The following is a 23,224-nucleotide window of genomic DNA, read 5'->3' as shown; positions in this document are numbered from 1 at the left end:
TGTGCCAGCACATCAATAATAAGTCTCTCCCTATTTCATGTGTGCATGTATTGCTATCAAACTTCCTCTGATAAATGCCTTTGCTGTGTCCCAAAGGTTTTGATATGTCGTATTCTCATTCTTGTTGGTTTCTAGAAACTTCCTAATTTCTTCTCTGATCTGAGCCAGTACCCACTCCTTTTGCAATAGTTATTCACCCTCCAATTGTTTTCCCACATTTTCTTCATCATCCTTTAGTGGATTTCCAGCCTTATGGCATAGTGGTCAAAGATAGAAGTCTGTATGATCTCTGTGTGCTTGAATGCATACAGATTTGACTTGTGTCTCAGAGAGTGGTGTATTAAAGTTACCTATTATAATTGTTGAGCCTATGATTTCTTTTTTCATCTTTCGGAGTATTTGTGTGATGAATTTCATGGGTCTCTAGTTGGGTGGATATATATTTATTATGCTCACTGATTCTTGGTCTACTGTTCCCTTGAGCATTAGATGGTGCTCCTCTTTATCTCTTTTTATGGCTTGCACCTTGAGATCTATTTTGTCCGAGATTAGGATGGCATACCCTGCTTTTTTTTGAATTGCCATTTGCTTGGTATATTTGTCTCCAGCCTTTGATTCTCAACCTATTTTTGTCAGTAATCTTTAAATGTGTCTCCTGTAGGCAGCAGATTGATGGGTTGTGTTTATTATGCCTGTCTGCCAGCCTCTGCCTTTTAATGCCTGAGTTCAGTCCATTGATGTTTAGGGCTATTACATCCATTTGTGGACTCTGTGGTATCATATAGTACCTTTGTGTTACATGTTTAACTACCTCCTTATCAGTATTTTGTGCATGTATGTGCGTGTATGGTTCATTCTTGCCTTCTTTCCACCCTTGATCCAATGCTCTTGAGGGCTGTTTTTCCCTTGGTGCCCTCTGGGTGGGTTTGTTCTATGTGATGGTCTCTTATTTGCATTCGTTGAGTGCTGTTGTTCTTCCCATACTGCATCGTCAAGGATCTTTTGTAGGGCTGAGTTTCTTTTAACATATTCTTTGCGTTTTTCCTAGTCTGTGAAGACTCTTAATTCTCCATCTGTCTTGGTAGATTATTTGACTGGATAGAGTATTCTTGGCTTTCGTTATTTTCCTTCAATTTTTGGAGTATGTTACTCCGCTCTCTCCTGTTCTTCATAGTGTCAGCTGATAGGTCTGAGCATATCCTTATTTTGGAGCCATTATAGGTGACTGCTCGTTTTTCCCTAGCTGCTCTCAACGATTTCCTCCTTTTCCTCAAAGTTGGATAGTTTAACTATTATATGCCTTGGTGACTTCTTGGTTCAGTCCAGCTGATGTTCTTTTGGCCTCCTGAATGGTTGCCTGGTTTTCACTCATTAAGCTGGGGAAGTTTTCCTCTAAGAATTCCCGTGCTATTTTTGCCGTGGATGTCTTCATTGTGTCTTGTTCAGGTAGTCCAATTATTCCAATGTTCTTCCTCTTTATAGCATCAGACATGGCCCTCGGGTTTTCTACAACTTCTCTGATTACGTTATTTGACTGTCTTTCTCTTTTGTTGAAGTCTGCCTGGTTATCCTCTACTTCATTTGTGTGATTCTCTGCCTCCTCATCTGTTGGCAAAGTCTCTGAATTTGCTATTGGTTTTTATCTCACCCCTTAGGTCTTGCATTTCCCTTTGGTGCATGGCCTTTATCTTCTCTAGCATTTCATCCCTTTTCTGTATAGCTTCCCTCATATCCTGTACGACTCCTAGCACCATTCTGAAGATTTCTTTCTGTGGTAGATCAATATCAGCTTCTATGCACTTCGTTAGATTCAGGACTTCTTCCAACCTTACCTTTTGTTTCTCCTGGTTTTTTGTTGTTGTTGTTGAGGTTGTCGGGGATGATTCCTATTTATGTTGTATTGTTTTAGAGGAGCCCAGCGCCATTTACCAGAGTGTCGAAGAGCACTAGGCTCTCTCTTTGGGAGATTCAAAGGAATGCTTCTTTGAACTGTCTGAAGCTCATTGCACTCTGGGGTCGGGCAACAGATTTTTCCTCCTGTGGTTTCACCCTTTTTCTAGCCAACCAGTATTTTATTATTTGGAGGGCAATTTGCATGATCCTCACAGGGGATGCTGGTTGGGTGTTTGTGGACCTGAAGGATGGTGCTGCACTGTATGGTATCACAGGAAGCCATGGTGGTGTGGCCAACAGTGACTTGGGATGTCCCAGAGGGTGTGCAGTGGTGTCTTCTGCAACAGGAGTGCCATGCAGGGCAGGTAGGGCTGCCTGATTTGGTGTAGAGCACTGCAGATGATGGGCAGAATTGCCCTACTCAGCCAGATCATTGCGTAGGTTGGGCATAGGTTCCCACAACAGTGTGGAGTTCTGGAAAGGGTTGGGAAGCTGACTTTGACCATGTGAAGCACTACAGCTGGCAGGAAAAAGTTCTTTCAGCCACATAGGACTTCAGGAGACAGGCAGGGTCTCCCCCAGCCATGTGGAGCACGGTGGAAAGTGGGCAGAGGATCCCCCAGATAAGTGGAGCGCCCGAAAGGGTGGGCAGAAGTCCCCCAGGCCATTTAAAGGGCTTTGGAGGGTAGGTGGGCATTTCCCTGAGGTGGAAGGCGGGTGGGATTTCCCCAGCCATGTGTTATGCTGCCAAGCCCTGGAGCTCCCCCAGCTGGGTGGAAGGCTGGCATAATTGCCCTCTGTGAAGGGGTGTGTCCTGGAGGCTGGCAGTGGCATGTGAGAGGAAAGAGAAGAGGAGAAAAAACTGAGCCCACTGAGACTGTTGGGGGAAAGAGAGAAACAAAAGTAATGATATAACTGAGCCCCGATTGCCAGACTGACCATGGGGCTGGAGGGGTTTAAACCCTGCCCAGAGGTGGCAGCAAGCTGTGGCTCTGTTGAAGTAAAGCCCTTGGGCTGGCCAAAGGAGCCTGACTATGGCCAAGTCTGTGGTGGGGCTTAGCCAGGCTCCACAGTGGTAAGCCAAAAGCCCACTGCTCCTCAAAACCAAGTGGATCTGTGTCTACTTATCTTTATGATGCTCCTCCTTTGACCCAGCCGAGTCTAATTTCCCTCTCAGTCACTCTTCTGCATTGATTTCTGCAGAGTCCCTCTGGTATGTGTTACTCAGTTGCAATCTTGCCTGAAGTCCTCTGGAATTGACTCTTAACAACTTTCACAAATCCTGACAAGTGAGGAAGCAATGAGCACTGACCTTTCTCTACCCAGCACCTTCAGAGTCACTGCCTGTGACCTCACTCAACTCTCCTCCTAAAGTGCAGGTGCCTAGACTGGCAACATGACTGCAGCCCAGACTAGTGCCCCAGGTGAGGGGGTGGGAGAATTGATAATGCCCAGGAGTAGGACTTTTTAAAATCATATGTCTAGCCTAATTAGGGAAGTTGTATGGTGGTGGTAGAAGAAAGCAAAACTGATCTGATGACATATTTGGGTTCTGTAATTATGGCACTTAAATAACAATACTCTAACCCTTTATGTTGTATATTATGCCTAGCATTGCTGTAAAATTTCACTGAGGGGCTAGGCATTAGCCTGATAATTGCAAAGTCAGCAATTCAAACCCAGCTGCACTATGGATGAGGCTGTTGGCTCCCATAAAGTTTTGCAATATTAGCACCCCTATAAATAGGGTCACTAGGCATCAGAATTGACTTTATGACAATGGTTTTTATATAAACATTATTAATCCCCCAACAAAAAATTCTGTGTATCCTTTTATCACTAATGTATTGTTTTGAAAATGATTTTGCCTAGTTTGCTGTTTTCTAACTGCTTCTCAATGGTCAGGGTTCAAACAGGCAAATTGTCAGAGTTCTTGACAACTTCTTGCTGCACATACTTGAGCTTCATGGATCCTGGACCTGAGGGTAAGCTGTATGATGATGATTATGATGACAGTCAGCTGGAATTTGGTGACTGGATGGATGACTTTGATTCAACTAGTACTGGTAAGGAGGTTTATCAAGGTGTTATTAAGATTACAATATATTGTTTGCATCTTAATATTTCATGCTGCCAGCAGTCTCACAGTGTACCATCCTCACTTCTACTTAATATGCTTAAATTTTGACTTTTGTTTGGCTTTACTTTTCATCCCTCCACTTACCCATGGATTTTGATCCAATAACCCCAGGGTGTTTGTAGAGTTATGATTGATGTTAGATTGTGCTTCAATAAGTTTAGGGCGATTTCTTTCCCAGGTATTTAAAATAGGTGTGATTTTTAAATGAGAGGAAATTGATAAGCGAGAGATATTAAGAATCAAGTATGTAGTAGAAAAAATATATGGTACTAATTTTAATATTATAAGGCAAAAATATTTATTAAAGACCTGGTTTGTTTGTTTTCTCATATCAGGACCCTGTCAGAAACTCTTGGGGTAGAATAAAAAATATATTTAGGATGCATTTTAATTATGGTGTTGGCAAAGAATATTGAAAATGCCATAGATTGCCAGGAGAAGAAACACACAAATCTTAGAAGAAGTACAGCTTAGAACTGAGGATGATGAGACCTCTTCAGTGTGAGTCTCATGTACTTTGGCCAAGTTACCAGGAGAGACTAGCATCTGGTAAAGACAACATGCTTGGTAAAATAGAGGGTGAGAAAAAAAGAGGAAGACCTTCAACTAGATAGATTAACACAGTGGCTGGATAACATAGCAATTGTGAAGATGGTACAGGGCTGGTCAGTGTTTCCTTCTGTGTATATGGAGCCCCTATGAGCTGGAACTGAATCAATGACACCTTATACCAACATCATTGTTTTCATGGAGGACAGTGGTAGTTCAATCGTAGTATTGTTGCTTTCTGTATGGATGACCAGGTCTGATGCCCGGCCAATGAACCTAAAGTATAGACACCACTTGTTTTGTCAGTGTAGACTTGCAAGTTGTTGTGATGTGGAATAGGTTTCAGCAGAGCTTTCAGACTTAAACTGTGAAGAAAGGCCTGATGATCAATCTACTTCCCCAGATCAGCTAATGAAACCCTAATGTATCAAAACCATATAATTCTCTTGTGTATTGAGTCTCCGTGAGTTGGAGGCCAATTCAGCAGCCAACAACAAATTGTTTTCTTACTACAAACTAGACAAAATGTAGCATAACAAAATTGTATGTGCTGATACAAATATAGAGGTTATAAAATGAGAAAACATTTGGGTAGCAAGGGTTTTAAATGGATGAGAAACATTACCCTAAAATGTTAAAATATTGACAAACATTAAATTATTTGAATTCCAAGAAGAGAAGAGTCAATAATAATTATTCTAGTTATGCATTCTCTTTGTATTTGACCATTAGTCCGTAGTCAATTTCTGTGTCTTAAATAGCTCATAAAAGAGTAGATACTCTATGTCTATCTATATAAGATAGTCAGGATAAACAATTCCAAAGAGAAAACAATGGGATCGGTGGTCCCAGAGGGACATAGGAGAGGATGGGGTGGGGAGGGGGAGTGAGAAGCTAACAAACTCAGGGATAAGAGAACAACAAGAGATCTAAAAATGATGGCGAGGAGGCCTGGTGGGGTTTGATCATGTACAGTGTGACCAAGTGGAACTACTGAGAGCTGAGTAGAGGGTAAGCATGATGGTAGGACAGGAGAAAGGTGAACAGAAATAGAGGAAAGAAGTAGGAATCAAAAGCTAATTATAGAGGTATAGCTATAGGCATGTATGTATGTAAATAAATTTATAATGAAAGGGATAGAGGCCAATAGCCACATATTTATATCTTAAGTATTAAGATAGAAGATGGACTTTGGGCCTCTATTCAAGGTCTCCCTAAATACAATAATACTTTGCTCCAATAACCTGACATTCTTTGATACTCACCTTCCCAATACGATCACTGAAGCAAAATTGGTGCATAAACAAATGTGGTGAAGAAAGTGGATGGTACCCTGATATCAAAAGATATAGTCTTTGGGGTCTTAAAGGCTTGAAGTTAAACAACAGCTATCTAGCAGGGAAGCAAATAAGTCCACATGGAAGAAGCACACCAGTCTGTATGATCATGAGGTGTAGACATAATCAGGTATCGAAAGATCCAAAACAAACAATTTTATCAATGAGCCAAAGCCCATCTGTAGATGATTGGATATCCCTCACAGAAGGGTTACAAGAAAGGGACGATTCAACCAGGGTGCAGTATGGCACTTACAAAATATATATCATTCCTCTAGTTCCTGAATGCTTCTCCCCCACCGCTCCCTGCCATTACCTATTTCTACCTTATAAATCTGGCGAGTTTGGAGTACACACATTGGTACAGGTAAGAGCTCTGGACTCATGGAATGCAGGACAGATAAAACCTTCAGGAACACTAGTGGAAGTAGTGATATCATGAGGGTAGAGGGATGGTGGGGACAGAGGTGGGGGTGGGAGAGAAAGAGGGAACCCATTACAAGGTTAGATATATAGCCCAATCCCCAGGGGGACAAATAACAAAAATGTAGATTATGTGAGACAACAGATAGTGTAAGACACGAAATAACAACAATAATATATAATTGATCAAGGATTCATGAGTGTGGAAGTGTGGAGGAGGGAGTGGAAAAAGAAGAGCTGATACCAGGGCTCAAGTAGAAAGAAAATGTTTTGGAAATGCTGATGGCAACATATGTACAAGTGTGCTTAATACAATTGAATGATGGATTGTCAAAAGATTCATAAGAGCACCCCAATAAAATAATGAATAAAGAAATAAGCTAGAAAAGAGTATGGACTATACCTTTTTACCACTGAAACCTTAGCACATAGTACAGTACCTGATACATAGTGGGCAATAAATATTTGGTGAATGAACAAATGAAATAACTAAGAAGACCAATGTGTAACTAGCACTTTCTACACCATGTTCACATGAAAACTGGTCTTTCATTTACAACTGTAGTTGACATTTGTAGATTCTAGTTTTAACTTCACTCAAAGTTTGGTGGAAAACATTTGCCCCTCTCAGCCCCTTTCATATGAAAGTCTTTTCCTATTAGTGAGCTTTGAAGCATCCTATGCTCTGCATGTTTTGCCACCACGATAACTGGTGCCACTACTCTCTCACACACGTATTTATTTGTTCCACCTTGCCTATAGTAAGCTCCCGTTACTTTAAGGGCCTTAACATTGTCTTCATTGTTAACAAATTATGGATAGCTTTGGGAAGAATGGGAATCCCAAAGTAGTATGTTGTGCTGATGCAGAACCTGTGCATGGATCAAGAGACAGTTGTGGGAACAGAACAAGGGAATGTTGCATGGTTTAAAATCAGGAAAGATATGCATCAGGGTTGTGTCATCTCATCATACCTATTCACTCTGTATGCTGAGCAAATCATCAGAGAAGCTGGGTTATATCAAGAAGAATGTGGCATCAGGATTGTTTATTAACAACCTCTGATATGCCGAGGAGAACTTGAAGCACTTGCTGATGAAGATCAAGGATTGCAGGCTTCAGTATGGATTATAATACAATGTAAATATTACTCACTGCCAATGAGTAGATGCCCATAGAACATACCCTATATATGACAGGGTAAAACTGTCTCTCTGAGTTTCTGAGACTGTAACTCTTTATGTGAATAGAAAGCCGTTTCTTTCTCCCTTGGAGTGGCTGATGGGTTCTGGTAAATTGCCATAGTATTTGAATCTTAAGGCTATGAGATTCCTGAACCAGGAGCCCTCAAGGAACTGACTACTCGTGCTGTAGTATGGACACAGGAGCACGTCGCTCTGCTTGCTGGGGTGAATTATAAAGTACTAAAATGTTCATTTTTTTTCCTTCCTCCTGTCCTCAACAAACTTGCAGCTCCTTGTGGTGATGAAGTTACTCGTTATTTAGATCACCTTTTGGCACACACTTCTCCCCATCCTAAACTACCCCCTGCCTCACAGAAGGGAGGGCTAAATCGATTCCGAGCTGCCGTGCAAACAACCTGCGACTTAATGTCCTTGGTGACCAAGGCCAAGGAGCTGCATGTACAGAGTGAGTAATATCATGACTCACTAGAGTCACAACAGGATAATATGAAGACCAAAATGAGGGTGGGGCATTAATTATAATGACAGTAGGAACTTTGTTTTACTCACCGCTTTATCCCCAGCATCTAAGACAACACTAGAACCTATTGGATGGACATTCAATAAATATTTGTAAAGTCAAAGGATTATGTTTAATTTACTGTTGATAGTGTTATTTACTCTGAATTAACTAATGCCACAATGAGAAGATGTAGAACAGGCTTTATGGAGCATATTCAATTTTAACATCAATGCACAAAAGTGGTAGAAAGGGGTTTTCCTTTGTAACATTGCCCTTTCAGAAATAATTTTATTTAAAGAGAAAATATTGTAAAACTCTTACTATGGAGCTATAGCTCACTTCCTGAGGCAAGCTGTGACTTGTTCCGGAAATGTAGAGCTGTCTTTTTCGAACACAGTACTCATTCTTCAGCATCTTTGCCGTTTTCCTACTTATTACTGCTACCTTCCTTCAGTAATACTTACAGTGGAGGCTGTCATTTATTACACATTGCCAGGAATAGTTATGCTTCCTAGAAGGGTTTAATGCCTTTATGGTAGCGACATATGAAGGGATAGTAGGGCACCTTGAATGTTAACATTTTACAGATCATTAAAATGATTGAGATGCATGTTCTTGCTACCTAAAATTTATTGACTCTTACTAACTAAAGATATTAAACATAAGGATTGGAAAATAACATTTAAAAGAGTGAAGTGTTTTAGGATACCCTTGAGTACACTCCCTTGCGAACGAGCATATGTGAAACGATGGACTTTATTAAGTTACATTTGTTGATTTTGAATCAGGAAACCTGAGTTTAAATCCAAATTCTGCTATTTACTTGTTTGAACAGTTGTAGGAGCTCCATGTCTCTCTATGACCTTACAGGCTAGGGTGAGTATTTCAACAATGGACTGTAAATACATTTTTAGGACTATCTCAAATTTGGTCAGCCGCTACATTATTTGATTCCCTAGATAGGATCATCCATTCACATTTTCTCAAGAGAACTCTTTTAACTGGAATGTAGCGTTCTAAGAAAGTCTAGACAAATGAAAAATAACTGGGCTTTTCCTGATATTTTGGGGAAAATGGAATGAAAATATAATGGATCTTTTTCATGAACATTTTGAAACCCTCTCATATATGATAAATCTGTCAAAGTATCATTGACAACACTATGGTGCTGTTTCTTACATTAATAGAATATCATAAATGTCTAGCTGACACTAAAATTCTAGATATATACTTCAAAATTGCTTATTTGGGTATTCTTTAAATGATCTAATATTTATTTTTATTTTCTATTACCAAGAAGGGATACATTTCTTCTTGATCTATAAAGTACTGGCCTTTATATGTATGCTTTATTTTTATTATTATATGTATGTCTGCTTTATTTTTATTATTATATTTTATATGTATACTTTATTTTTATTATATTTAAAAAATTTTTAAAAGTGTGTGTTAGGTATGGATTTTATATTTCAGATAATCAATTTTGTATTCAATGGTTTAAACTACAGCTTATCAAACCCCCTACTCCCTAGCAGCTTAATATAGCCCATTCCTTTGATTTCTCTTCTCCTTCTTGTGGATTACTATCTTCCCCTTCACCCGAGTTAATACCTGTCAACTCTCAAGGCAATTGCTTCATCTTCCGTCACTCTCCCTCCCACATTCTTGATATCCTCATCTTTGTCTTTTTTGTGTGTGGTCTGAGAAAATCCATTGTAAATTCTCAATTTTTTTTAACATTTTGGGTTGTTTTAGACTGACTTTATGCCCTAGCATATGATATAGTCTAGAGAATATTTGTGTGTATGGAAAAGAATGTATGCTGTGCTGTTGTTGGGGGGAGTACTCTGTATACGTCTAGGACTTGGTTAATTGTGATGTTTGGTTTTTCTGTCTCTTTATTAAGTTTCTGTCCTGGTTCTCTGTCCTTCATTGAGAGAGGTGTATTGAAGTCTTCTATTCTTATTGTTGGGTTGTCTATTTCTTTCTTCAGCTCCATGAGAGTTTGATTAATATATTCTGTGATCTTTAATTGACTGTACATGTTTGTTGTGGTTATGTCTTCTTGTTATATGCTTGCTTTAAACTTTATTTAGTTTCCTTCTTTGTCTCTCATGATAGATTTTGTTTTGAAGTTTATTTTATCAGAGATTACTATTGCCACTCTTTTTTTGCTTGCCATTAGCTTAATATATTTTTTGCACTCGTTGATTTTTAGTGTATTTTTCTCTTTATGTCTTAGGTGTATTTCTAGTAGGCTGCAAACTGATGGGGCTAGTTTTCTTATGCAGTCTGCTATTCTGTCTCTTGATTGGTGTGCTTAATCCATTTACATTCACTATCATTATCGATATGTGTGCGTTTGTTGCTGTCATTTTTCTGTGTGGGTTTTTTTGTGGTTTTATTGGTTTCTTTATATAGATATATGTGCTGTTTTGAATATTGTTGAAATGTGTTGATTTCTAAGTGGTGTTGTCTTGTATGTTTATCTCAGTTTTGTGTGCTGTTGTGGTTGATTCCCTGGCCAAAATTTCTCTTTAATACTTTTTATAATGCTGGTCTTGATTTTACAGATTCCTTTATTGTCACCTCATCTTGAAATACCCTTCCAAGGTCAACAGTTTGAAACTACCAGCCAACCTGCCAAAGAAAGATTAGCTTATTTATCCTGTCCTATAGTGTCATTTGAGTTGGAATCCATTTACTGGCAGTGAGCTTGAGTTTTTGAGAAATACCCTTATTTCTCCCTCATATTTAAGGAATAGTTTTGGTAGATATTAGATTTGGGATAGCAGTTTTTAGTGTTTGCTTTTGCTTTCTGGGTTTTGTGTATGCCATTCCATCATCTTCTTGCCTGCAAGTTTTCTGCTGAAAAATTCAAGCTTATTGTTATGGACTTCCACTGTAGATGACTCTTCTTTTTTTCTCAAGCTTCTCTAAGGATCCTGTTTGTCCTTAATATTGGGGACACTCGTTGTGATATGTCATGCTGTTTTTCTTTTGAATTCTATCCTCTTTAGGGTGCTCTCAGCTTCTCAAGTAGTTATTTTCTCCTCTTTTATGCTGTTCGGTAGTTATCTTACAGCAATTTTTCATACTAATTTATCTATCGATTTTTGTTGTTGTTTCTTCCTACTCCAGAATCTCAATGAGATGTAAATTGTTCACAAGATATTATTCCTTATAATTCTTAGGCTATCTTCAGATACATTTGCTCTTTTCATTGATTGTTGATATAGTCAGTTGTTGTTGATGAATTTGCCTTCAAGTTCACCAATTAATCGTTCCATATTTTCTATTCTATTTATTACTGTACTCTTTTAAAGTATTGCCTAATTCTGTTATCATAGTATTACTTTTTTAGATTTCTATTTATTTTCTTTTACTGTTGTTGAAAGGTTTTTAGTTTTCCTATTTTTTCATAGGTCCCTTGATCTATTTCTCTAGTCAGTGTAAGTACCTGAACATCATTATTCTGAATTTTTCCTGGTAATTCTAAAACCTTTACTTCTTCATTTATTTGTGCCTATTTTTCTTGTGTATGGGTGATTCTGTCGAAAGGTGCAGAAGAACAACAAAACCCTAAAAAGAGTTAAAAGGAGAAAAGTGACTATTAAATAAATTAATTTAAATTAATTTTTAGAAGTAAAAGACTTACCTTTTTAAAGGTAAATAAAAATTAATAAAGTATACTACAAGGAAAAAATAGCCCATAGCCCCTACATATGCTTTAAATAGTAAACTGTATTATAGCGGTCAACTTGACATTTTAACAATTTTCTAAATCTTCTCATAAATGTCAACCTCTTTCAGATGTTCACATGTATCTTCCTATGAAGTTATTTCAGTCTTCTCGGCCTTCACTCAATTTACTTGACTCAAGTCATCCCCCACAGGATAACCAGGTAAATTTGAACATATGGTATTTTTTCTAAGCTTTTAAAAGAACTCCCACCCTTATGGAAAGTAATATAACCACATGTTATGATTTCTGTTATTAACTAGTACAGGGATACTGTATCTTGATAAAGTTATATGTTCTTTTTCATTTGCTTTTCAAAGGGGCCGATTCTTTGATTAGACATTTAAACTGTTGAGTTCAAACATGATGGTTTGAAATGTATAACACTACCTAATTTACAATGTTAAGATATTGTGAGAAATTAATAAATTAAATGGATCATTTTCCCTAGCAACAATTTATGTATCATAAATCTTGAGGGTATAGTAATTTTGATGCAGGGCTGAGTAACATTTTGATATGTTATACATGCAGGGTACCCAATAGCAAACAATGATATAATTGTTTTGGGTTTGTACTGCCTATTAGGAATCTGACAGAGAATGTTTAGAAATCGGAAAGTATCTAACTTGAGGGCTTTAAATTGAGTACCTATAAACCTAATTTATTTTCTTCCTTTCCTAAACTACAGGTTCCCTCTGTCCGTGTAGAGATGCATCTTCCTAGAGACCAGTCTGGGGAAGTAGACTTCAAAGAAATGGTTTCACAATTAAAGGAGAACACAAGCTTACAGGAACAAGCTGATACACTCTACATGCTGTATACTATGAAGTAAGTAGTGGATATTATAAATCTATTTTTATAATCATATAGAAAGGAAGTATTGCATGGTAGATAGTACAAAGTTTGGAATCCCACACATCTGGATTTGAATACATTTTAACAGTCTAACCACTATGCAACTTCAAAGTCTCAATTGTCTTAACCTATGAAAACCTACATCATAGAGTTATAAGGGTTAAATAGAATACAATATCTATAAAATCCCTAGGATCATGCCTGGAACATAGCAAGTAATCAATAACAATAACTATTATTAAGTATTATGCTTGCTAATAAAAAGGGATGTTAGTCTGGGTACTTTAGAGAAAAACATCCACAGAAACTCCTGTATAAGAGAGTTTTATATAAAGGTTAAGTGCGCATCAAGAAAACATCCCAACTCAGTGCTGTCCAAACCCTCAAGTCTAATATTAACCCATATGTCTGACACCAATCCACAAAGTCCTCCTCCTCCTCCTCACCAAACACACACTATGATGCCGATGGCAGGAGGAAAGCTGAATCAGTGAATGTGTAAACATCTCAGCGCTGACAGGGGTCTCCACACGGCTGCTCCAGCACCTAGGGCTGCATTGGGGTAGGTCCATGTGGCTTTTTGTTGGGGATGTCTTGCAGGAAGTCAGTCTTGCAAGCTGAAGCAAGGAACGGCAAAGGCAGCTGTACATGGGTCCAACCATCACAAAGCAAGAGACTTGAGAACACGAAAGGCAAGGCTCACAGAGCCATTTATCCCTCTACCCTTCAATTAACCCCACATGTGTTTATCGGCCAGGTTGACACAATAAACTAATTAACTCAGGGGGAAAGAAAAATAAAACAATCATTTTGCTGTCCAGTCAATCCCCACTCACAATGACCTTTTGTGTTATAGAGTAGGATTACTTCACAAGGTTTCCTTAGCTGTAATTTTCATAGTATTATGTCCACAGGCCTTTCTTCCATGGAGCCACAGGGTAGATGCAAAATACTAACTTTTAGGATAGCAACTGAGCAGTTACCATTTGTGCCACCTATGAAACTTCTATTATTTGTTTAAAGTCTACAAATGAAAAGATAATTTTCTTAACTTAAAAGACGTAAGACTATGGTCTCTAATAGGAAAAACAAAGTAGCAAACTCTTAAAGATCATTTTATGGGGGCTCTTACAGTTCTTATAACAATCAGTTGGATATATGTACATGTGTTGCTATCATCATTTCAAGGGAAAATATATTTACTTTCTTTTTTAAAAAATTTTATTAGGGGCTCATACAACTCTTATCACAGTCCACACATATACATACATCAATTGTATAAAGCACATCCGTACATTCCCTGCCCTAATAATTTTCAAAGCATCTGCTCTCCACCCAAGCCCTTGGCATCAGGTCCTCTTTTTTTCCCCTCCCTCCCCGCTCCCCCCACCCTCGTGAGCCCTTGATAATTTATAGATTGTTATTTTGTCATATCTTGCCCTATCTGGAGTCTTCCTTCCCCCTCCTTCTCTGCCGTCCATCTCCCAGGGAGGAGGTCACATGTGGATCCTTGTAATCAGTTCCCCCTTTCCAACCCACTCACCCTCCACTCTCCCAGCCTCGCCCCTCACACCCCTGGTCCTGAAGGTATCATCCACCCCGGGTTCCCTGTGCCTCCAGCTCCCATATGCACCAGTGTACAACCTCTGCCCTATCCAGTCCTGCAAGGTAGAATTCAGATCATGGTAGTTGGGGGGAGAAAGCATCCAGGATCTGGGGGAAAGCTGTGTTCTTCATCGGTACTACATTGCACCCTGACTGACCCATCTCCTCTCCTAAACCACTCTATGGGGGGATCTCCAGTGGTCGACATTTGGGCCTCGGGTCTCCACACTGCACTTCCCCCTTCATTCACTATGATATATATATATATATATATATATATATATTCTTTTTTTTTTTTGCATGATGCCTTATACCTGGTCCCTTTGGCACCTCGTGATCACACCGGCTGGTGTGCTTCTTCCATGTGGGCTTTATTGCTTCTGAGCTAGATGGCCGCTTATTCACCTTCAAGCCTTTAAGACCCCAGACACTATCTCTTTCGATAGCCGGGCACCATCAGCTTTCCTCGCCACATTTGACCATGCACCCATTTGTCTTCGGCGATCGTATCATGGAGGTGTGCAGCCAATGATATGATTTTTTGTTCTTTGATGCCTGATAACTGATCCCTTCGGGAACACGCGATCACACAGGTTGGTGTGTTCTTCCACGTGGGCTTTGTTGCTTCTGAGCTAGATGGCCGCTTGTTTATCTTCAAGCCTTTAAGACCCCAGTCACTATCTCTTTTGATAGCCGGGCACCATCAGCTTTCTTCACCACATTTACTTGTTCTCCCACTTTGGCTTTAGCAGTTGTGTCGGGAGAGTGAGCATCGTAGAGTGCCAATTTATATTTACTTTCTATTTGAACCCTTGCTATCAACTCTTCTCTTTCCCCTCCTTCCCTCCCCTCCTACCCACATGAACCCTTGATAAATTATAAATTATTATTGTTTTCATATCTGAAACCATCCGCTGTCTCCCTTCACCCACATTTGTGTTATTCTTCCCCTGTGGGGTGGGGTGGGGAGTGGTGGAAATATTATCCATCGGTCAATGTGATCAGTCAAAATAAAAAGTGTGAGTAGTTACTTTGTATTAGAAACCCTTCTGGGTTCTTTATATATAACTCAGTGTCGCTGAATCAATTCTGAATCATTGCCACTCTATAGAACTTTATATATAGGTACCTCAAACTCAGCATATTCAAATTGTATTTATTTTTCTTGTATACTCACACCACATACACACACACACACGACCTATTCTTTATTCATCTTGTTTTCATTCTTCAAATGTATGATAGAACTCCTACAAATTTAGTTCAAATTTGAGATGTAGTGCCACACAAATACCACTATGGCATAAAGATTTTATTACTCATATAAGGAGGCTCTCTGGGGAGAGTGGAGTAGGTACCAAAACTGGTCCAAAAATGGCTTTAGATGGCAGAGAAAAAGAGTAAATTTAGGATTTTGCGATTGGGGTAAGGCTGAGAGTGTGAGTTTTCGTGCATAGGCTAAGACACTGCGGCTTAAACTAACTCCTAGCACCAAAGGAAGGAGCACCTAGGCCTGTTTATCAGCTTGCTGCGGGTAGATGAAGGAAATTCAAGATAGAGCAAGGGGTCACCAGATCCGATCACCAGATAGCAGTGTTGCACAGAAAGCTATATATTAGAGTCAACTAGGAGATAGCCATATAGAGGAAGTGATCTTTCAGAGACAGGTAGCACAAGGAGCCACCAGTACAAGAAGAAGGCATAAAAATTCCTGGGAAAGTGGAGGAGAGGTGGGGAGGTGAAAGCTAACCTATCCTCCATTCATACCCAGCAGCAAGGTGGAAATCTCTGAGTCATAAAACAGCGAAGGCAGTAGCATTCTAGTGTTTCTCACCAGGACTATTGCTACAACTTCAGAACAAGTCTTCCTACTTCCATTCGTTTTCAAGTCCATTTTCCACAGAGGGATTTTTAATTTCTACCATTTATAACAAATATCCAAATGTACACAAGAGTAATGAGAATAGTGGTACTCACCACTAGAAAATTATTAACGCATGACTAGTCTTGTTTTACCGGATCTCTGGTGGCGATGTTTTGGGCTATGCCCAAAGCGGTTAAGCTTTGGGCTAATAACTGCAAAGTCCGTTTGAAACCACGCCATGGGAAAAAGAAAGGGCTTTCTACTCCCATAAAGAGTAAGAGCCACAGTCTTGGAAAACCACATGGACAGTTATACCCTGTCCTATAGGGTCTCTACAAGTCACAACGTGATAGCAGTGAATTTGAGTTTTTAAATCTTATTTCATTGTGACATAGTGGGTTATGCAGTGGGCTGCTAACCACAGAGTCACCAGTTCAAAACCACCAGTTACTCCATTGTAGGAGGATGAGGCTTCCTATTTCTGTAAAGATTTACAATCTTGGCAATCCACAGGAACAGTTCTCCTGGCCTATAGGATTGACAGGAGTGGCAGGTGAATTTTTGTTTGAAATTTGTTTCATCTATACTTTCTTTCCCCTGGGTTATTTGAAAATAGTCTTATATATTTTATTCATAAATATTTTAATATTATTTCTAAAAGAGAAGGAATTTTGTAAAATAGTTTGTTATTGTAAAATCAGGTGGAGATTTATATTTCAGATCATCATTTTTGTATTCAACAGTTAAAACTACTTAGCAACCTCCCCCCAATAACTTACCCCCTCATCCTTTGATTTTTCGTCTCCTTCTTGTGGATTAGTATCATTCCCTTCACCCAACTTAATATCTGTCAACCCTCTAGCCCATGGCTTCATCTTCCCTCCTATGCCCTTGCTGCCTTGGTAACCTCCAAAGTACGTTCCTTTTCATATGAAAGTCTTTGTTTTGTTTTTCTTAAAATAATGATCTCACACAATAGCACCATAACTGCAGTAATAACTTCAGGAGGGCAAGTATTGAGTAGGGCCACTTTGGAAGGACTTAGTTCTAAGATTAAGGCTTACAACTAAATGCAAGCTTGAAATCCATTTGTATATCTAAATTTATATATATCTGTGGTCCTATTTAGAAGCCACATTATCAACTTGATGAGAAATCATTTAAGTAAATTCTATACGGCATTTGGTAATTCTAATAATAGTAACATTAACCCAGCTAATGGTATAGAATTTAAAGTACTATTGAGAAAAGGAAAATATGCGCATATAGGAAAGACTAAATTACCTGGGATGTTCATTTACCCAGGTTAAAAGCTTAAACAACTGAAAACTGTTCACGAAAAAAAATGAGAGTTAGATAGAAGGGGAAATTTTTCAATAACCCTCATTCACTAAGGCAAAACTATGTCTGAAGCATTAAGATGTGTCACAAAAAGAAAAGAATGTATTAAATAGCAAGTATACGGTAGTCTTAAGTGTCTAATTATTGGGCAACCTCAAAAGCAAGAGTTTTGAACCAAAGTCCACTGATTTCCATATCCATGACCTTGATAATAATTCTCTGCTGCCTCTCACACGAAAGTCTTTCAGCTATAAAACCAAAGGAGCATTTCAGTTCCTTTAATCTGCAGTAGGTGGTTTAAGGTAAAGTCTAGTTCCCTTTGTAGGGTTTCCAAATACAATAATGCTGATGTGGTGTAAGAAGAATGCTGTACACCAAGAAAACACAAAATATAAAATCCAGGGAGCCCCTAGCAGATAGCCTCAGTCACCAAGTGCTGAAAAAATTAAGTCAAAATATATTATTGATAACATAGAATCCTGGGTGGATTCTCCCAATATGAGTCTATATAAGTAATGTTAAGCATTTTCCCTAAAGGCAGGCTGCCCCTCCTTGATTTACCCATCATCAGAAGTGAAATCATCTTCCCAGAGACAGACATATAGCCCCCTTCTCTGCTCATGAATTCCCATTGAAATTCACCAGTCAGCAGTATAGGAGTAGCTGTTAACTTGGGGTAACCATGGGGCAATGCCATGTGGCAGTTATTGGGTCCTGCCCGGCTCCCCCTAAATAAAAAATAGACTTCAGTTGAGGTGAGGCCTCCTCTGAAGAAGTGGTTTTAAGATGTACAAGTAGGGCGTGATAAATGGATCATCAACATTAGACAGACATAACCCTACATTGTTTCCGTGGCTGCATTAAGTGATTGTGTGACCTGAGAACAGATACCTGTTTTTGTCTCGGTATTTGTCCTTATAGTAAAGATCATGCACAATATTTGACCCTTCATGATTGACAAACTTCACTCAGCCTGATGTTCTCCAAGCCCACCCAACTTGAGAGGTGCTTCGTAGTTTCATCAGTGTTTTGGAACCAAACATAGTATTTCATTGTGTGTATGTCTTTATCCATTCTACTGATGAGCTTTGGGACTCTTTCTAAGTTCTTGCTATTGTGAACAGTGCTGCCATAAACATGGTAGAGAGCACACGTCTTGTCCATGTTACGTTTCTTATTACCTTATGGCATATACCAACAAAAGTATTGCTGGATTTTATGGCATTCCATTTCCACATAATTTTAAAAAAATAAAAAATTCACTGCCCTAAAGTCAATGCCAACTCATAGCAACACTATAGGACAGGCTAGAACTGTCCCTGTGAATTTCTGAGGCTGTAACTGTTAACAGCGTAGTCTTTCTCCCATAGAACTGCTCATGGTTTTGAACTGCAGACCTTGAGAATCACAACCCAATTTGTACCTACAACATCACCAGGGCTTTTAGGTAGTGCTATTCCGATTTCCACAATGGTTGTACATATTTACAAACCCATTAACAGTATATGGAAGTTCCATTCTCTGCATCCTCTCCAGAATTTGTTGTTTTCTGTTTAATTTTGACTTTTAATTGGGTGATCATTGTTGGTGTAAGGTGATAGCTGATCCTTGTTTTGATTTGCATCTCCCAGATCATTGAACATTTTCCGATGTATTTGTTAGTCATTTGGATGTCATATTGATGAACAGCCAGTTCAAATTTTTTACTAACTTCTTATTTAAAAAAATCATTTTATTGGGAGTTCATACCGCTCTTATCACAATCCATCCATGCATCCATTGTGTCAAGCGCATTGTGTCATCCATTGCATCAGGGCCATCCTTGCCAGTGGCTTTGATGATCTGGTCCTTCCTTCCTACAGCTAGAGTGGCTAGGGCTTTTTTATCTCAGTGAAATGATGACCAAGGAGTTAATTGTCAGGATTCTGGGGCAGCTGAGGCCTAAATTTCTGAGTCCCAGGGCAGCTGGGGCTTTTCTAGATGGGGGACAGACTGGGCCTTCATAGCCAGGTCATGGAGATGCTTGGGGCCTTCCTTGCCAGGGTGCAGGGGTGGCCAGAGCCTACCTTGCCAGGAGACAGGGATTCTCAGCATCTTCCTTGAACCATTATAGTTAGAGAATACAATGTTAATGCCACCTTTCCTGATCTTAAACCATGTAGTATGTCCTTGTTCTGTTCTGTTCACACAACAGCCTCTTAATCTAGGTACAAGTTCATCATGAGCACAATGAAGTGTTATGGAATTCCCATTCTTCTCAAGGTTATCCACAGTTTATTATGGTCCACCAGGTTGAATACCTTTGCATAGTCTATAAAACACAAGTAAACATCTTTCTGTTCTTCTTTGTTTTCAGCCATGATCCATTTGTTCCACATGCTCTTCTGAATCTGGTCTGAACTTCTGGCAGTTTTCTCTCAATGGACTGCTACACCGCTTGTTGGATGATCTTCAGCAAAATGTTACTTGTGTGCAATATCATTTATATTGTGCTATAGTTGATCATTCTGTTGGGTCACTGTTATTTGGAATGGGCATAAATATGGATCCCTTCCAGTCAAGTGGCCAAGTAGTTGTTTTCTAAATTTTCTGGCATAGAATGAGTGAGTGCTTCTAGTGCTTCATCAGCTTGTTGAAACATTTCAATTGATATGCTATTAATTCCTATCGTTTATTACTAATGCTTTCAGTCGAGCTCGAACTTCTTCCTTCAGTGCCATTGGTTCTTGCTTATAAGCTTCTTCCTGAAATGGCAGAATGTTGACTAGTTCTTTTAGGTACAGTGACTATGTGTATTCTTTCCATCTTCTCTCTTTTATTATTCATTTTTAAATTTATTAGTCTTTTTATTGGAATCTCTTACAGTTATTGTAACACTGTATTTCTCTAGATGCTTCCTGCATCATCCAATATTTTTCCTATAGAATCCTTCAAGAGTTCAACTGGAGGCTTGAATTTTTGCTTGAGTTCTTTCCGTTTCCGATATGCTGAGCAGGTTCTCCCCTTCTGATTTTTTAACTCCAGGCCCTTAATATTTTCTAGTTTGTAAATTCCTTTTTTCACTCTTGTATTTGAGAGGTAATTCTAGTGGATGTAGGATTCTGGGTTGGCAGTTTCATTCTTTTGACATTTGATATATGTCACTGCATTGTTTTCTTGCCTGCATAGTTTCATCTGAGAAGGAGCAAGCTTATCCTTATTGGCTTTCCTTTGTAAATAACTTCTTTTTCCCTGAGGTGCAGTCAGGATTCTCTCATTTTTCTTGAAATTGGAGCATTTGACTATGATATATTGGGTTGTTTTATCTTTGGGGATCTATGTTTGGAGTTTCCTCAGCATCTTTAATAGTTACTTTCTCTCTTCTTGTGTTGGTGGGAACATTTTCTTTCATGATTTATTGTACTATTTTCTCTGTTGTGCTTGCCCACCCTGCTTCGTGCTCCAGAATCCCAAGGAGATGTAGCTTGTTTCTCCTGATAGTGTCCCACATCAATCACAGGTTTTTTTTTTTCAGATTTCTTTCTCTTTTTGAAGATTGTTTCTTTGATCTGAGCCCACTGATTTGGTTTCCCTTTTCTTTTGCTCTATTACTTAGGGATATCATGTTGTCAAATTCTGTTATTTTAGTTTTTATCTTCAAGCATTCCCTTTGGAGTAGGGTTTCTCATTTGTCAATTCCTTACATTGTTCTCATGAGCATCATTTGAAGGGACCTTGTGGTAGTCCAGGTTGACTAGAGAAACAAATCCAGAGACACTCATATATATGTAAGAGAGAACTTTATCTCAAGAAGTAATTATGCAATAATTGCCCAGTCCAATCAAGTCCATTACTTCTGTATTAGCCCATAAGTATGATATCAGTCCATGAATTCCTCTTCAGACTCACACAACACATGCAATGGTCGTTGGGTGGAAAGTCCTGTGGGTCCAATGGCAGTGAATGTATCTCCAAGGCTCTGGCTTCCATCAGTGTGGTGACATGTGGCTTGTCAACAGAAATCTCAAGCAGAAAGAGAGTGTGAAGTCTGCCTTCAAAGAGCCATTTATCTCGGCCATGCCTCCAGATGAAGTCATCAAGCTGTGACCTGATTGACAGACTAGACTCTACTCGGTCACTCTTAATGCCCTCAAATTGACATGAGATTATATAACTGCCACAGACTAAACACCATTGTTTTAAATTCTCTTTCTGATCATCCAGTGATTCCATTACTGAGTACTCCATTGGGTTTGGTTACTTTCAGTTGTTTGAGATTGCTTCTTGATTTTTTTGGTATGTTACTGTTGGCTGCTGTATTATGGTGTAACTATTAGTGGTGTGTGGCTAATGGATCCTGTCGGAGTAGGTGGCTCTATCAGGTGATGTATGAGAGGTCTAATAAGAACCACAAAACATATGGTTGGGAAATAAGAAAAAGGTAAGGTAAGGTTGGTGAGATGTGGAGGAAGAAGAGAGATAAATAATAATAATAATAATAATAATAATAATAATAATAATAATAATAATAACAGTCATCTGGATAGGCCAAGTAGTTTGCTGTAATGGAAAATGTATTTTTAAAGGGTAGTAAGAATTAATAGTGATCATGTAAGATGTTTCAAGAAGAAAAGGAGAGAGAGGGCAGAAAGGGATAGTGGGTGGGGCAAGAGAAAAGTGTAAGCATATAATTAGACCACAAAAAGATGATTTGTGTGTGTGTGTGTGTGTGTGTGTGTGCGTGCGCGCGTGTGCGCGCTGTGTTTGGGAGAAGTAGAATTAAAGAAGTAAAGGCAGTAAAGAAAGAAAAGAGAGAACGAAGGGAAAGGAATGGAAAAATAGAAAGGAAAAGAAGGAAAAGGCATAAAGAAGCAGAGATGAGAATTTTAAAAAGCAAAAACACAAGATAATGACTTGGGCTTGGATGCTTTGCTGCTATGCTCAGAGACCCAGTCACAGAGAATGTGTGTGAGTCTCTATCCTAAGGGGGTGAGGGGAACCTGATTTAAAAACAACAGCAACAGCAACAAGAAAGCTGCTTGAGTAGGTGTGCCTGGATCATGGTAGTGTTGGTGGGCACGTCTGTGTCCATTCTTGGTGGCATGCGTACTAGCAGGACAGTGGAGTTGCACAAGAATGGGGACCTAAGAGGAGAAAGGAGAAGGTTAAAAAGTAAAGTCAAAAATACAAAAATTAAAAATGAAACTACACTTTGGATGTGGATTCCTGATCCTTTGGTGGTGTTGGTCTGTACACGTGTTCTATGTCTAGGGAACGCACACGGAGGATAGAAGAAAGAAGGAAAAGGGAGACATACAGTTTGCTATTCATATAGGGCCTTTGGAGGCTGGAAAAGTAAGAGGTTTGGCTAGGCAGCCTGGAGCAGGGGCAGAGAAGGATCAGTTTGGGCTGGCGCCGATGAGTGGTGAAAGGGAGTCGGTAACATTCTATAGGCATTCCTGATCTCCATCTATAAGAAATGTCAGTGTACATAGCTTTTAAGTAGTTTATCTGCCTTCTGAGGAGCACAGGACCTCCCTTTGGGTGGGATTTTCTGGTAGTTGTTGAAGAGATCTTCCTGTTTTTAAATGACCTTTTACTTTTTCATGCACAATGTTCTTGATGTCATCCCATAACTGATTGAATTTTCTGTCAATAGCATTCAATGCATCAAATATAATCATGAGATGTTCTCAATATTTAGATGGGATAGACTCAAGGTTGTATTTTGGCTGTTGTGGACATGTTTTCATTTTCTTCAGCTTCCATCTGAACTTATATATGAT

The 23,224-nt window shown here is 39.1% G+C and overlaps 1 protein-coding gene across 2 annotated transcripts in view; it reads left to right on the top strand.

Moving 5' to 3' along the window:
• PHKA1 (phosphorylase kinase regulatory subunit alpha 1) overlaps positions 1 to 23,224 on the top strand; it is a 274,019-nt gene that overhangs the window by 191,497 nt on the left and 59,298 nt on the right. For both annotated transcript variants that reach the window (XM_075538855.1, XM_075538854.1), the window contains 4 exons: positions 3,799 to 3,959; positions 7,816 to 7,992; positions 11,863 to 11,954; positions 12,483 to 12,622. In XM_075538855.1, coding sequence (XP_075394970.1) covers positions 3,799 to 3,959; positions 7,816 to 7,992; positions 11,863 to 11,954; positions 12,483 to 12,622 — 570 coding nt within the window. The remainder of the gene's footprint in view (positions 1 to 3,798; positions 3,960 to 7,815; positions 7,993 to 11,862; positions 11,955 to 12,482; positions 12,623 to 23,224) is intronic.

The sequence above is a fragment of the Tenrec ecaudatus genome, chromosome X, assembly GCF_050624435.1.
Source record: "Tenrec ecaudatus isolate mTenEca1 chromosome X, mTenEca1.hap1, whole genome shotgun sequence".
NCBI lineage: Eukaryota > Metazoa > Chordata > Mammalia > Afrosoricida > Tenrecidae > Tenrec > Tenrec ecaudatus.
The sequence above is the reverse complement of the archived record's forward strand: the minus strand, read 5'-3'. Positions and strand labels throughout refer to the sequence as shown.